At 40.3% G+C, this 16,775-nt stretch overlaps 1 protein-coding gene across 6 annotated transcripts in view; it reads right to left on the bottom strand.

The window, feature by feature from the left end:
• The window catches only part of OSBPL8 (oxysterol binding protein like 8), a 166,639-nt gene that overhangs the window by 60,942 nt on the left and 88,922 nt on the right, over window positions 1–16,775 (bottom strand). For all 6 annotated transcript variants that reach the window (XM_075012541.1, XM_075012573.1, XM_075012532.1 and 3 more), the window contains 2 exons: window positions 8,905–8,975; window positions 967–1,047 (listed from right to left, as the gene is read on the bottom strand). In XM_075012541.1, the coding sequence (XP_074868642.1) occupies window positions 967–1,047; window positions 8,905–8,975 (152 nt within the window). The remainder of the gene's footprint in view (window positions 1–966; window positions 1,048–8,904; window positions 8,976–16,775) is intronic.

The following is a 16,775-nucleotide window of genomic DNA, read 5'->3' as shown; positions in this document are numbered from 1 at the left end:
AAACAAGATTTGTTTTATTCTTTTAATGGAATAATTGGCTGAATTTCATTCATAGGTGCATACACAGTGCATATTAACCACCTTTCTAAGTAAGTAGTAGTGCGGGGAGGATGTATCTCTTTGGTTGGATGTCCTGTTCCGCTGGTGGAAGCGGAATAAAAAAAAAAAAAAAAAAAAAAAGAAAGAATCATGCAGTGCCAGGAGTGGGTATGCTGGGGTGGTATGGGAACTGGATTGAAAAAAGCTGTCCCACTCAGGGCTCTATCTCAGACAAGAGCAAACAAAATACAGCCTCCAGCCCACCAGCAGGATGCTCAGGCAGGCTCCGAGCCTGTCCTGCCCAGTGGTCAGGGTGACTTGGCTGCAGGGGCTATGTGCTTCTCCAAGTGATGCTGGAACATCCCAGTGATGGATGAGAGCCACATAGGTAAGCACCTCCAGCCAGAGCCTGCCTCTGGCACCCCAGCCCCTCCCCTGAAGTCGTATGCCCCTTCCCACACTCCTATCCCCATGTAACCAAAACCATCTGCACCCCCATTCCCTCCCATGATCCAGTAACCCAATCCCGTCCCAGGTCACAACTCCCTTCCAGACCCTGTATACCCTCCTACACCCCCTCCTTCAGGTCAGAATGCTCTCCTGCACCTGTACGCCCTTCCTGGATCCTGAACCCCAATCCCCTGCTCCAGGTGACAACCTCCTCCTTCACCCCAACTCCCATCCAGACCTCTCACTCCCTCCTGCATGCCAATGCCCTACCCTGAGTTCCTTTCTTTACCCAACCTAGAAGAGTGTGGTGCGTGGCCACTTAGAAGATTCTTGGAGTACCCTCCCCATCAAAAAAGTCATTGCCAACCCCCTGTCTTTGAAGTCTTATCCCTATTTATCTTCTGAGGTCTGAATGAAAGGTGGCCTAGCAGGATGGTCATACTACAGGCTGTTAAACTATTTTGGAAAGTGACTCACCTTAAGAGACTCCTTTTTCGTAAGCTTGCTTGATGTAGATGAGATGTCCTTATCAGAGCCATTGTAAAGCTTGGATTCAGACTGAAATTTACAAAATAATTACCACTGATAGATACCTGGACACATTAGGATAATGTTTCACTCAAACAAACCAACCATTTCCTATCAGTGAAGTGCAGCAAGGCAGGTGTGGGGGCAAGGTGGGAGGTGGGGCTTGGCTCCCCAACCCTTCTGGGCAGAAGGGGCATGACGTACAGTAGTGATCCCTGGAGGCCACCCCTCTCCTTCAGAGCCACGCAGAGTGGGAACACAGTGCTGCACATGGCATTTCAAAAGGGCCCAGAGCTCTGGCTGCTTCTGCTACTTTGGCAGTGGCAGCAGCTCTTGGCCCCTTTGAAATGCTGGGCCCTGGGGCAACTGCCCTCTTTGCCCCACCCCCACCAGCAGGCCTGGTGATGTGCACAGATATTTCTATATGTTTCTATTGTCTTCACCTTTTCATTTTATTTCCTTCAATAAAAATAAAACCAATTTTTCTTAATCTGGTTCAGTCTATTTACAGAATTATGCTTTGCTACACTAAGGCCTGAAGGAGCCTCAGAAATCAATGGTGCAGAGGAAGCTCAGCTACACATACTAAATTTGCTGAATGTGAAATCTGTTGCTAAGGAACTCGTTTAATCTTCCAAATGGGATTAGTTTTAAGTTGTTTTTCCAGAGCTCAATGTAGAAGCAATGTAAGGGGGAAGATGGGATGCAGGAAATAATTCATGCTTCCCAACCTTTTGTGTTTAGCTTGTACTGAGCATTCTCAGTAACACCACTGAAGCCGGCTGCCCTTACTCTGAACCCCTCCCCCACCAATCAGCAGACTTGAGTTGTCTGCCTGACCCCTACCCCCACCCAAATGTTGTTTGGCTGAAAGATGGGCTGTAGGAAATTTAAAATTGGCAGGTGCTCACTTCTGCAGTATTTAACACCTACAGGCTTACAACTCCTCCTGTGCCAGCTGCTCTTGAGGTTATTTTGCCTGACCCATTAAGGGAACCATGCAACCTCTTCAGACTCAGCTAGAGTTAAATTTGTTGCATGATCAAGCAGAGTTCCGTTACTACTCTCCCTTCCGCTGCAAATTACAGAAGACTAAGACGTCTCAGTAGAGCACTCAAGCTCCACCAGACTGGAGAGTTAGATTCAAGGTTGCTTATAAAACCTGAGCCTTCATTCACTGCAGGTCAATGTGCTGCCTCAACACCATAATTTTATTTTTTGTCAGATCTTAAAAAATTAGAATATTCTATCTTTCTGTTGCCCACTTTCTGAAAGAGCTGGAAGAGGGAAATGATTAACCCATCCCAAGTGTGGCAACAGACCATCCACAGGGAAAGTCTGATGTGATGCGACAGCTTCCCATTTGTCAGTACTACCGCAACCCAGTAAATCATCATTCAGAACTATTCAGCAATTATCTGCTACCAAAAGAAAAACAAATTTGAAATGAAATGTATTTCTCTACACACCAAAATAACCCTGGATTGACATGACTTGCTTTTGTAACACAACACCCAGAAACCAATACAGTCTTCTTGTGGCATGTATGATAAAGCAACCTCTCAACCTAATCAGCCTTCTGAATAGACAGCTGTTCATTTCCAAGTCTCTGTTTCCAATACAAAGTTTATTCAATAAAGCTTCTTTCTGAAACACTTAGGAATGACTGAATTTAAAATGTGTCTATCTATATGGAGATTCCCTACACTCAACTTACATATGGGATGAGGGGGAGTGAGGTCTATTCATTTCCTATTATAAGCCTGTTCAAAACAAAATACAAATACAAACAAACAAATCTGGACATGTGAATCCTTTGTCTATTAAGTCATAAGGATTCAAACAAACACTTAAGCCACACTGGCAGAAAGAAAAAATAATTACAGGTTGAACCTCTCTGGTCTGGCAACATCCGTGGTCCAGTAGGGGGTGGGGAGCCCCAGCAGTCAGGGGTGCAGAGCCATTGCCAACCCCAGGGCAGGGAGAAGTAGCTGGGGGTCATGGAGCTGCCGCCATTACGGGGGTAGGCAGTTGCTGGAGGCAAAGAGCTTTACTGGCTAGAGCAGGGTGGCCCACAGTGGCCTAACCTCCCCTGCTCTGGCAAACTCCCTCCGTCAGGATGGCACAGCTCCCAAGGGTGCTGGATCAGGGAGGTCCAACCTGTACTTTGCTTCAACCATTTTTGGAGAGAGCGAGAAGAATGCAAAAGAAAAGTACCGGGACAAAACCTGAAATACCACTTAGAAGTTTTCAGATTGTATTAATTCCTTTAGACAGGCAATCTGAAGTATAAATAATGTGTGTGTTGTATCCCACACTCATGCACATTAATCCTACAACTATGAAAACGGTTTCCATGGGAGGGTTGAAGTTCATTGGAAAGGCACTGTGATGAAGCTGCCAATGGGGAACTTGTTTAGTAGATAAATGGAAGACTTTGGACTCCAGAGATGTCAACCCCACCCCTTTTCTGAGCACTAACTTCACATATTAAAAAGTAACAGAGAAAGCTGTGCTTTTCTATATACTATCAAAACAAAAAAGCGGTCCAGTAGCATTTTAAAGACTAACAGAATAATTTATTAGGTGATGAGCTTTCATGGGACGGACCCACTTTTTCAGATCATAGCCATACCAGAACAGACTCAACATTTAAGTCACAGAGAACCAAAAATAGTAATCAAGGTTGACAAATCAGAAAATCATCATCAAGGTGAGCAAATCAGAGAGTAGAGGGGCAGAAAGTGGGCCGGGGGGGGGAGTCAAGAATTAGATTAAGAGCAAAAGAGCCCCTATAATGACCTAAATTCCCATCCCAGTTCAAAGCCCCCAACTCAAACCACTGCAAAGCATTAAAGACCTACAACCTATCCTTAATCAGGATGCCACACTCCAGAAGGCCCGAGGTGACAGGCCTGTTCTCTCATACAGACAACCTCCCACCCTTATGGAGATTCTCATCCACAACCACAATTTATACCACAGGAACACCAGTCCTGGAACTTTTCCTTGCAACAAAGCCCATTGCCAGCTTTGTCCACATATCTATTCTGGAGATACCATCACTGGACCTAACCAGGTTATTCACAGAATCACAGGCGCATTCTCATGTTTCTCAACTAACATCATATATGCCACCACGTGTCAACAATGCCTAGATGCTTTGTATATTGAACAGACTTCAAACTCTTAGACAAAGAATTAATGGGCACAAAATAGACATAAAAACCAGTCCTAATCCACAAACTGGTCAGCCAGCATTTTAATGGAGTGGGCCATTCTGTTAATGACCTGAACCTGAAGTTTTGTGTCTTACTGAAGAGGAATTTTCACAACACTTTGGAAAGAGAGGCTGCTGAACTATCTTTTATATTCAAAGGCAACACATTAAACACGTGGTTTGAACCGGGGTGGGAATTTTTTAGTTCATTACAGGGGCTCTTTTGCATACTTGGCTTAATTTAATTCCTGACCTCTCCCCTCCACTTCTACACCTCTGCTCTCTGATTTGCTCACCTTGATAATATTTTTCTGATTTGTCAACCTTGATTACTATTTTTGGTTCTCTGTGCCTTAAATATTGAGTCTGTTCTGGTATGGCTATGATCTGAAGAAGTGGGTCTGTCCCACGAAAGCTCATCACCTAACATATTAAAAAAGTGACAAGAGAAAAAACATTTTAAAAAGGAAACACTATAAAAAGCACCAACTGCAGTTCCTAGTGAGGTACGTGCTGTACCTTCCTTGTACTGTATGCTGAGTGACTGTCATCACTGTTGGTCCATTCCATGCTTAGATAAAAGGGCTGTCACTTAGCCTTTAGAGCTGAACAGCCAATTTTCTCTCTGAAAGCTTATCCTGAGGTCTAGGGAGTGATGACTCCTATCAAAACTCAGCAACAGCAAAACTGAGGGTGGAAAATGCTGTTTATGATGGAAAGAACACATTGTTTCCTTATTGCAGCTTACACAATCTATGTAAGAAAGTAACTAGAAAGGATAAAGACTGAAGTTATCTGACAGAGAAAGACACGAAAATCTGAAAAGCAAAGATAAAATAAATTGGGTTAATGTTCAATGATCAGAAATATAATTAAATCATAAATTAAAGAATTTCAGTTAAAAAAAAAGCTTCAGGACCATCAACTGTATTTTCTCCCTTTCCCTGATCAGTGCAACCAGAGTATGGACTAGAATTGAATGATATATTGTTTTGCCTCTGACAAAATCCAGAGTCAGAGCTAAGAGACCATATAAACACACTCCAGCCTTCTCAACTGTGACATCACAGAATTCCAAGACTTTTCCATCACCTGCAGAGCACTTGGCTTAGGAGACAGGAACTCTGGGCTGTAGGATAACTGTGCTAGTTTTTTTTCTTTAAATTCAACACAGATTGAAGGTCTCTAATCCAGCATGCGTGGGACCTGACTGGTGCCAAACCAGAGAATTTGCCAGACAACAGGAAATCAATAATGTGGAAATGTTGATAATGCTGCACACTACTTACTGGGCTCTTAGAAGACATTTAGGGATAAATTACAGCACCGAAAATAGAGCCAGGAGTGGTGGCTATAAACAAACTTTATGGGACTCCAGAAAACTTGGCCACTCCCATGACAAGTGGTCATCCAGCTAACTAAAATCATGCCGGATTACGGATGTTGCCAGATGAGTGTGTACCAGAGTAGAGAGGTTCAAACTGTATCTGCAAAATTATTGTGGAATTTCCAAAACAGCTCCATATGTCAAGTTGCATTACATTTTTCAGTTTAAACAGGGATTAAAACTTTTAGTTTTGCATATCCAATACAGGGCATCTCCTTTAGAGAGAATAATCTATAAGTAAATAAATATTCAGAACACCTGCACTCCCACAAATTGCCCTTTCCTTACAATGTAAATAGATTACAACGTCACAGGGTCTGGGTAATGCAAATAATATAGTGGGCAATAGTAGCATTATAGTTGAAGCTGCATCACAAATTCTGTTTGAAAGGTCAATTTCCATAAATCCTCCATAAAACTGCATTAGTAGATTCCTTTGAAGTATTGTGCACTACAGGAGTGGGTGAGGTCTTTGAACCAGGGTTTCCAGAGATAATTCTTGGGAAAAAAAATTTAAGAAAGCTTCTACGTCTTCTTCCCCATCATCCTCTTCAGAGCTATAGCTCAAACTAGGAATATAATGCAGGTCAAGAGTCTTACTGCGTGAGAAGTGCTGCCCAAGGTGCGTGGAGCCACTAAATTTTGGACAATCCAAATGGAGCAGTGTTTAAGAAAACATGCAGTTTTTGCAGCATGCATGCACTAATACAGGAATAAAAACAAAAAAACATTACGTGATGGTTTTCAGACTGCACTTTACTTTGACTTTTTCTGACAACAAAAATTACCACTTGAGTCTGGGAGAGGGCACCGAAGCCCAGGTCCAAAGCCTGCCTTCGGCCGTGGGTCCCAGCAAGTTTAACACCCTTCCAGACACCCCCATTAAAATGCCATCATGATTCTCTTTGGGGTTCCGACCTATAGTTTGCGAACAGCTGAGCTCGAGGGTTTCTATTCCCACCAGTTTATATGCTTTAAAATTCAATTCTTAGGAGTGCTTTAAAAACTGAACAGTTACTTGGACTGATTTGAAATTTGGTCTGCCTCATGAGGACATGGGGTAGTGCTAATGACTGAAGTATGAGGTCCTGTGACCAAGAGTTCCCAAGCTAAAGACCCCCACCAAAAATCCTGTTTCCTTCTGCTGTCTTGTACTAGTAAACCTAGGCTATGTGATATATGTCACTCTCTAAACTGTAAATACCATTAGCTCAATTTAAGTGAGTGCTAAGCTCGATATCCTAATATCATCGAAAGCAGGTGGGTTTCAAGTTCGAATTTAAAAGTTTGAAGGAAGCTAGTATGGAAGCACCATGTCTTTGAATCAAATAATTTAGCCTCCAAGTGTCTCATATGTATCTGACAATGCCCCACAGTACTCTGCTCTGGCTGCTTCCATCTCTGCTCCTCTTCAGGTGTGCACGAATTAGTTAACAGAAAGCCTGCCGAATTCAAATTCGCAACAGGAAGCCTTTGGCTGTGGGGTTATGCTTGTATGAGAGGCCGAGAAAAGAGCAGATGATGCGTTTGTGCTGCTGCGCAAGTAGGGGATAAAATAGTGGCAAGGAAGAAGAGAAAGGTTGGTGTTCAGATGAGAGATATGGTACCCTCCAGCTCTGCCAACATACCAACTCCAACCACTTCACCCCACAGTTTTGCCAGTTCACTCCAACTCCCATGTACCCAAAACCACTTGAAATTCCATCTCCAACAATGGACCCAAGGCCTCCTCTCTTTCCCACTCAGCCAATGAAGCTCAACCCAGGTACATATCCCACTTACATTCACCAGTTCGCTAGGTACATGTCTACACAGAAGCCTTGAGTCAACCTACATAGGTCCATTTACAGCCACTGCAGTAACTACTTAGGCAGCTGATGTCCACACCACCTTCCCTCAACAGCGTGAACCTGCCTCAGCATGCGCGCATCCATCCACTGAAGAGAGAGAGAGTGGGGGGGGGGTTTAAGAGCCAGAGTTCTCAGCTCCAAGCAGCTACCCTGTCCCTCCATCCCCAGCTCTCACAATCCCTGAGTGGGGAGCCTGCAGGCAGCAGTCCATCTGGGAATCTAATGAAACTGACAAAACCACCATCAGCCAATACAAGTAGTGCAGCATTGCTCCAACTACATAATACAGTTAATATATTTAAAATATTTTTACCCCACCTCTCTATCTAAAACATCTGAAGTGGTTTACATTTTTTTAAACTTATATAAAAGACAAAATGCAAAACTTCAAAGGACATAAAATCTACTATGACTTCTCAAAAGGAGGTTGACATAAATGTTGCACCTCTCAGGGAAGTGGAGTTCTCCCGATTTACTAGGCTACTTACACCAGTGGAACAAGACTATAGTGTGCACGGTGACAGTTAGGTCAAGGGAAGCTGCCTTGCGTTGATATAACCTTGCAGTGTAGACTAGAGCTTAGACTGTGGGCTCTTTGAGATAGGGACTGTTATTATAGTACAAGTTGAACCTCCCTAATCCAGCCTTCCCCAATTCAGCAACAACCCTGGTCCAGCATTGTTGGGGAGCCCATAACTGCTCCAGGGCTGGAGCACTCATAGGGTAGAACTGGTGGGCTGGAGCCATGTGGGTGTGGGGGAGGAAAGGGAAGAGAGTGGCCAGGAGTGGAGGGGCAATCACCTATCTCCCATTGTCCAACAAATTCCCCTGCTTAAGACTGGCCAGATCCTGAAGGTGTCAGACCAGGGAGGTTCAGCCTATAGTGTGGCACTGTTTGGGTGCCTTAACTATTTCTATTCAATTGCAAATATCTACACTGATACAATTTTAGTTAAAAACACAAGAACGGTCGTACTGGGTCAGACCAATTGTCCATCTAGTCCAGTCTACTGTTTTCTGACAGGAGCTACAGCCAGATACTTCCAGAAGGAATGAAGAGAACAGAGCAATTATCAAATGACCCATCTTGTTGTCCAGTACCCACTTCCAGCAATCCGAGGTAGGCGGACACCCAGGCACAGGACTGCACCCCTGTTTTCTAACTGAGATATTTAAGAAAGACATTAGAACTACAATTCTGAATTTCTTGAATTTGCACTGTAGGTTTATGCTTAAAAAGTCACCCTAATAAAGTGGAAGCTATACTCTTACTAGTATTTAATCCTCCTCTCCTGAGAAGTCTGCACAGCATTCTACCAGATTAACCCTCATTAATTAAATACATTTGTCATTAAAACCCAGTACACAAAACAAATGGATGATGCCATGCACATATCAAAATCAGCTTTTGGAAAGGTGCTTTTGCTTACCTTGCTTTTTGACATTGAATGTGCAGAATCGTCTTTACTTTGTGATGCATCATCCTTCCCCCTATCAAAACCTTAAAAGAGAAGATGACATTGTTGCAGTATAATAATCTATTTTGATATTCTGCATTATTTAAATCTTGCTGTTAAAAATGAAAACCAAAATTAGAAAATTTCACTTGTCTAGGTCACCATCCAGAATAATGCAAATTAATTTAAAAACTGAAAACATTGCCACTTATAATATGCAGTTAAATAACAATATTTAATAAAAATATATCCTGAGGTTTCAACACATCACTTGCTGTACAGCTGCTTCTGAATTTTTAACCATTAGTTACTCATTGAAAACATTATTTTGTATATTTATTCATATTTTAAATTTCACATTATATACAATTTTCGCAATTGCCATTTCAGACTTCAGTGTGTGAGCAGTTCGGAATCTCAAAGCCCATAAATATTGCAGAAAATGTGAATTCTACATTCCTCAACATTCCAAGTTTTATATTGTACACACGATATATACAATGCTCGAACAAGCATAATTTATTAAATCAGAACTAACTCTTCTTAACTGAATACATACTTAGTGTTTTCTGCTTTTTAAAAACAAAACATGCAATTACATGGAAAAAAACGTTATTTTTGAACCAAAGAAAAACAACTTTATTCAAAGCTGGCCAAAAACTTTTTTTTTTTAATTTTGTTTTGTCTTTTTAAAATTATTAACTTTTAGGCAGGTGCAATCACGGACTGCTTCTTTGAAGAAGGGAAATCTTCCAAAATAAAAAGGTTACAATAAAAATGATCTGCACCTTAACAGTATTCACTACCAGTTGCCCATCTGTCATGCATAATAAAACTGTACTACTGATCATACCAAACAACTGTAAGAAAATGCACATCCTAAAAGCAGTTTTGCCATAAAGTAAAATTGAACAATTTTTCTTTTTAATTTGAACAGAAATCAATATTTTCCAAAGCCCATCTTTGGACCAACATCCACACCCTTTGAGGATTTATGCTAATGAAGATTCTCAACAGGAAGACTGTCACTGCCCATATTTTAGCTGGAACTTATTAGCTATTTAGTGTCTCTGATATAAATTCAGAGGGGGAAAAAACCACAGTCCCTTGTCTTGTTAATTTACATACTTCAAACTACAGTACATAAGCAGTTAATTGACATGTTTAATGTATATGAAGTTGCGCTCATGTGCACGCGTGCGCGCACACACAGACTACATGCCATTTTGTAGTTCTGCAGATTAAATATTGCTTCCTTTGTTAATAAGTACATACATTCCAAGTCCCACATGGTATATGTATTACACGCTATATTAACTTCAAAATACTTGAAACAAAAATTAACACCGATTTCTATCGATAATATTTTATATTTTCACAATAACACTGGGCTTATCTGCATCAAAGCAGTCATCCTACAAATTGATGGCACACTTCACTTTTACAGCATCAAATGTTCTAAGTGGCCAAAGTCAATATCTTGCACTGATGAGATGCTGGAAAAGATTGTACTAGTGCTCCATTCTAGTGGCATAGTTTCTTCCAGGACAAGAATAAAAAAATTATGAATGTGCATATTTCAGTATATCAAAGTGCACCTGTTATTACTATCTAGGTACACAATAGAAAATTTAAAGTTCACCTCAAAAAGAAGAACATGTTGCAGAATGGACCCAGCCAGTTGAAAAGGCTTGCCCTATTTTGTCAGTAATTAAACCACTGAGTCTTGGGCTACAAGAGAACTACTTCACCAGATGGAGAAGTTTCATGGGTTACTCCCATGACTACATTTCTCCCATAGGTAGAAGTACTACCTTAAGGAATACTGGTACGTAAGAAAGTTGTGTGGGAAAATATAGCTTGGCTCCCTTGAGAAGGCAGGTTGGTCACTCCTCCTCCCTCCACCCCCAATTCATACCCTAAAAGCAGTTTGCATCTCTCTCTCTCTCATTAGAAAGCTGAATTACTTTTTCTCTTTGATTTGAACTGAAATGATAATTTTCCAAAGTCTGCTTTTGGCCAGCACCTAAGCCCTTCCAAGGCTAATGATGTCTGAATGATCAGATAGGATACCATTTACTGACCAGATCCAGAACAAAATACACATTTCTAGAAATATCCTCATATTGCTGGACAAAAAAGGGACAAAAAGTAACTTCAAATGAGAACTAACTTGATGAGAAACCTAAATCATTTCATATAAAGATAAGAATTTCCAGGTAAAGCAAGAATAGCGATAGTTCTTTGTGCTAGTTTGGCAATCAAAAGCACACACGTAGTTTTACAAAACAACTTTATGGGGCTGATGTGTCAGTGCACTAAAAACATCAGTGTATTCCTTTTGGGTACTAATATAAAAACACATCACTTTCTATACAGTCTTGTGCAGAAACAACTGTATTCTTTGCTCACTGGTTTGAGTATTGGCCTGCTAAACCCAGGGTTGTGAATTCAATCCTTGAGGGGGCTATTTAGGGATCTGGAGCAAAATTCCGTTTTTTTGTGTTTTTTTTTTTAAAAAAAAAAAAAAAAAAGTTATTGCTTGGTCCTGCCAAGAGGGCAAGGGACTGGCCTCTATGACCTTCCAAGGTCCCTTCCAGCTGTATGAGATTCTTATCTCAATTTATTATTATTGCCTGAGTAGCTCTACTGTAGTCAGAGAAGACTTAAATTCTTCGTTTACAAGTTGTCCTGCCCACCAAGTCAAGGAATGCAGTACCCAAGTAACAGCAATCAGTAAAATGAAGATTGATCACAGTGTGCAAGTCCATACCCGGAGTAAGTTGTAGTAGTTGGGTGCTCTTTGAAGATATGAGGGCATAGCAAGGTATAATGACTGGAAGTTTAAGAGAGAAACTGAAACTGGAAATAAGGTACACATCTTTGTTCTAGTGGTTAATCCCTCACTATTCAATCTACCTATTAACATGGCAGATTTTTGATCCTGTAAATATGTAAAATATTGGATGTCCTTCTGAGAAAGTATTGTATCACACGCAGAAGTTATTTGGTTCAACACAGAAATGACTGGATGAAATTTACGGTCCACTGTGCAAAAGCACAGACTAGATTATAAAAGGTAAGGGGTGCTGGAATGCGAGGGGCTGGGAATTGGGCTAGAAGGCCATGGCACCATTGCTTCCATAAGTAGAAAGGCTATACTCTCCGCCTTTCAACAGCTATAATAGAAAACAAAAGGTTGAGAGGATCAAAAGGAAGAAGTCTGTGCGCTTGTGTGTGTGGGAGGGGGAGGATTAGGGAGAAGGGACAACAGTTCTGGCACCAGTCAACTGCTCCCTTCAATTTTAGGGTTCTTTCACTGCTCTTGATAATGGGCCCTTTTTGCCTTAAAAATCTATACATTAAGTATGTGATATGGACTGTGAAGGCGCCATTGAGGATTGAAAGAACTCAGCTTCCTGGAAATATAAAGAAACCAAAATAAATTTTTAAGAAATTCAATTAACTGTTTAGACAAGCACGTATTTTTATGCGGTAAACACAGCATAAGAGAATAAGCAGTGTTGTAGCCACGGTGGTCTCTAGATATCAGAAACATGAGGTGGGTGAGGCAGTACCTTTTATCACACCAAATTCTGTTGGTGAGAAAGACAAACTTTCAAGCGTACAAAGAGCTCTTCTTCAGGTCTGGGCTCAAAATATTGTCTCACCTCACCAGACACAATTGGTCCAGTAAAAGGTTATTTCACCCACCTTTGCATAAGCTGTGACATTTCTGGATAACAAAAAGAAAAGCTAAAGGAGAAAAAGACTTAATGGTCAGAAAACAACTGCCCTAATAACTAAAGGGCAAAGCAAGTTGAATTGACAAGATTGCTAAACATCAGAATTGTGACTAAAGGATACAACCTATAAATTCACTGCTTCCTGCTAAAGGATAACAGCCTGGAGAACTTAATTTCACACATGTGCATGCACACACCCCTCACCTTTTATAAATTGTTCCACAAATTTATATCACCAGCAATGGGCATAAATTTAAGCTTCATAGGTCAATTGGGTCATGAGGAATTAGAGGAAGCAGGACGCTACCTGCTTTTATTTCTCAACTCTCATGCTCCAGCTTCTCTCTGCAGTGTTCAGTTGTATCAAACTAATTTTTATTACTTATTTCAAACCCTTACTATCCCACTGATCAATTACAGTTCAAAAAGTAACCAAACCAGAACTCTTACATCCAGACTATTTAAGATAGTGTCCCGGATTTTGAACCTCTGCACCAAAGAGCTTTGTTCTACTAACAAACCCCGCCCCCACCCCCCGCACTGTTCTGCATCCCAGACTCCCTCCCCCAGACCCCGTGACAAAAACATACCTGTTTAAAGCTTCTAGTCTGCAGATTTCTCTATTTGGTGTTATGACAATGGTCTATAAAACTCAGTGGTCTACCTCTAATCTAAGTCACAGCCTTATACAATAAAATGCTACTTATGCCATTTGTTCTCTTATGATGGAAGCATCTGTTTATTTTAAGCTTACTTAACAGAAGCACTATTAGTTTAATGCCATCCAGGATATTCACACTCAACCTTAAAACTATTTGTTAGCCAAAACTCTGTAGTTAGTAGGTATTTCACTTATATGCTCTATTTTCTTTAGCAGCTAACTTTTACCTTCCAAAACAGTGTGTGTTGCAGGGTACATTTGTTTTTGGTTAATGCAGACAAAAATAAACCTGATTTTTCCATCAGCCATAACTGCAAATTTCTCTCTGCAGGCATTTAGAGTCTTGATGAGATAACATGGCATAACACAGGAAAATCCATCTGTTTGAACATTATGTTTTGTATTATTGTTATATTTGTATTTCTGTTAGCTCTTACAGCACTGGAAGTCTGCATTTCCTGGTATTAAATGCTAACAACAAAATGCATTTAAGGTCACTGTCTGGAAACTGGAGCTGACAATGCAAGATGGACTGGAAGTAATGTTTAAAATGAGCACAAATTTCAGCTCTTCAGTTTGAATCACCAAAAGCTTTCAGTTAATCTTTTTCTTCTTTCATTTTACATCTAACTGTTTTGAGTACACTTAAATATTCTGAACATTGAGCCCTGTTTAACTGGAAATTCTGAAATACAGCTTTCAAATGAACAAGATTTGTGATGACAGATGTGTCAGCCTTAGAAAGTATCTTTGTGTCCATTTCAACACGAAAAATTATAGTGCTGAGATTGTCTATCACTATGTATGAATCAATTCAGATTTATACATCACATTTTTCTTTCTGCTCATGATCAATCCTTGGGTCTGACTCAGATGTACCCAGCACCAAGTGGATGGCAAAGGCGACAAACACATGCCTGATCCCAGAGCTGCAGGTGCACCCGAGGATAAGTTAAAGCTTGCAATGTCTCGAAAGGGCTATTATAGCACCCAGGATGTGTGACCAGGGCATTTTAACAATCCCTCATATGCCAGGGCCTACATCTATACCAAGTATTAAAAAGGCAAGGTTGATGAGAGGCTTGGGGCTGGCCGTACATCACTAGTGGAATCCCTTTAGGGAATCCATTCAGGTCATATTTACATTTGCTTTTCTCCACTAGGCAAAAACAAAACAGATTTATTGTGGGCTGGGTTTTGGACCTCAGGTTATAAACACGCCAAGGGACTGATCCAAATCAGTCAGTGAAGTCAGTGGGTTTGCACCCAATTTTGGTGCCTCCTACAAATATTAAGGCAATTATTTTTATAATTTGATAGTCTCATATCTAAATGAGAGTGAAACAACTGGAAGACAAAAACAGCAGTAAGAGTTGAATACTTACATATTAAGCAAAAGCTCTGATGTTTAAACAAACCCATGTATTTAAAGCACAATGAGCAGATCTTACTTTGTACATTTAAGACAATATTTTTCTGAATTAAAAAATCCTCCAGAATGTGTATTTCTTCTGTTGTCTACAGAGAGCTGGTTTTTAAAAAAGCACAAGGGATTAGTCTATTATTTTGTTTAAGCAAGGTAATATTTGGCACTTAATTTATGATATGGTGCCATTTTCCAGCTCAATCTGAGTTCAATCGTCTTAAACTTCAGAAATGAAGCTATTTATCACTATGCTAATTTCATTTATGCTCATGCTGCACCTGCAAGCTTCCCCTTCCCCGTTCAAGGTTGATTTAGGGTATACCAGGCATAATCTCATTTGCTGATTTTGCATTTCACAAAAGAACCTTTCACATTTAGGACATTTAAGTGAAAAAAAAATATAACAGAAGAAATTCATCCATACTTAATACTGACAGCAAACCCACTATAATTCAAATCCTAAAGTCCATATGCAGATCAATGCAAAGAGCAAAGCATGAATGAAGAGATCAGGGAGTCCACCTAAAGTAATGTGAGCGATAAGACTGTCAACTCTGATATCAGAGTAGAAGCAGGTCAATTTAAGGAGTGGATGAAATAAATAGCTTTGAAAAATAATGCTCTGAACTGGAGAATTAAGCACTCTCAGAAGAACTATATGGACTCTGCTTAAGGAAAGGTAGCAACACTGGATAATGCTGTCATCACCATATGTCTTCATGGGGCATGAAAGGGAAACAGACTATTTAGCTCTGGATCAATGCAGAATGTGCATATGGGCAAACACCTACAGTGTGAATACATAACTTGCAGATGTGTTCAACCCACAACCAGTTTTAATATCTTTGCTGGAAATTAAGGCTAAAGTAGTAAAATAAAAATTGGTAAATGTATACATGAAATAAACAACCACTTTAGCTTCTACTTCTCTCCAAATTAACTGAACAAGGTCAGTTTATCGTAACTTTTTCTCCAAGGCATTTCCTAAGGACTTTAGCTACATATGTTTGTTTTACATAAGGTGCTTTTCACATATGCATGAACAGTAGTTACATAACTAACAGCCTATGCCTATTCACTGAGGGTACATCTACACTTCTCAGAATATTGATGTGCTGACGGTCGTTCTTGCAAGGTTTGATTTAGCACGGCTAACGGACATGCACTAAATTGAACTGTCATAGTACCACCATTGACACTCAGTCCTCCTGGCTCTTGTGAGGAATAAGGGAAGTTGATGGGAGAGTTTCTCCTGCCCAACTCTCGTTGTGTGAATGGTGGCAAAAAATTTTTTTAAATACATCAACTCTAGCTACGCAATTCTCATAGCTGGATTTGTGTAAGTAAAAAAATCTATTTTATCTGCTAGTGTAGACCTGGCCTCAGATAGATGCATTCCCTGAACATGTATTTACACAAGATATACCAAGAAGCTACAAATCTGCTGTGTGTGCAAGTCTCAGACTTCTAGTTCACCACAGTAGGACCATTTGTCCTACTGTAAAAAAAAAAAAAAAAAAAAGTTATTGTTCAAGTAATACCCAGGAGATAAGACTTAATGTCCTACTCTAGACAAAAGACTAAAAATGTTGCCCATAGTTTTTGTCTCGCTGATATCTTTTACTTATAAAATTATTTCTCTAATTCCCAGCACTGCAGATTCAACCTCGGCCCAGATCTTGGAAAACAATATTGTGCTTTTTTTTTTTGCTTGACTACTGGCACTTGTAGTAAAAGATTTCTGCAAGCAAAATCAGACCATCAGTGACAACTTGCATAATTTGAATATTAAGAATTTACTCCTTGGTGACTCTTAGCAGTCCAACTGTCCTCTATGAATTTACTCAGATGTAACTGACTGCACCATAGCTGGCTGTTCTGCTAATATGGGCATACAATAAAGGAATGAAACATATTTCTCATCCAGCTTTCTTGGCTCTACAGTGATAACCTGAAAAGCTAATGTCTTTCTCATGCATTCACAAATGTGCACCCACCCACCCACCCACGA

Source organism: Carettochelys insculpta, chromosome 1, assembly GCF_033958435.1.
Source record: "Carettochelys insculpta isolate YL-2023 chromosome 1, ASM3395843v1, whole genome shotgun sequence".
In the NCBI taxonomy this organism is placed as follows: domain Eukaryota; kingdom Metazoa; phylum Chordata; order Testudines; family Carettochelyidae; genus Carettochelys; species Carettochelys insculpta.
The sequence above is the reverse complement of the archived record's forward strand: the minus strand, read 5'-3'. Positions and strand labels throughout refer to the sequence as shown.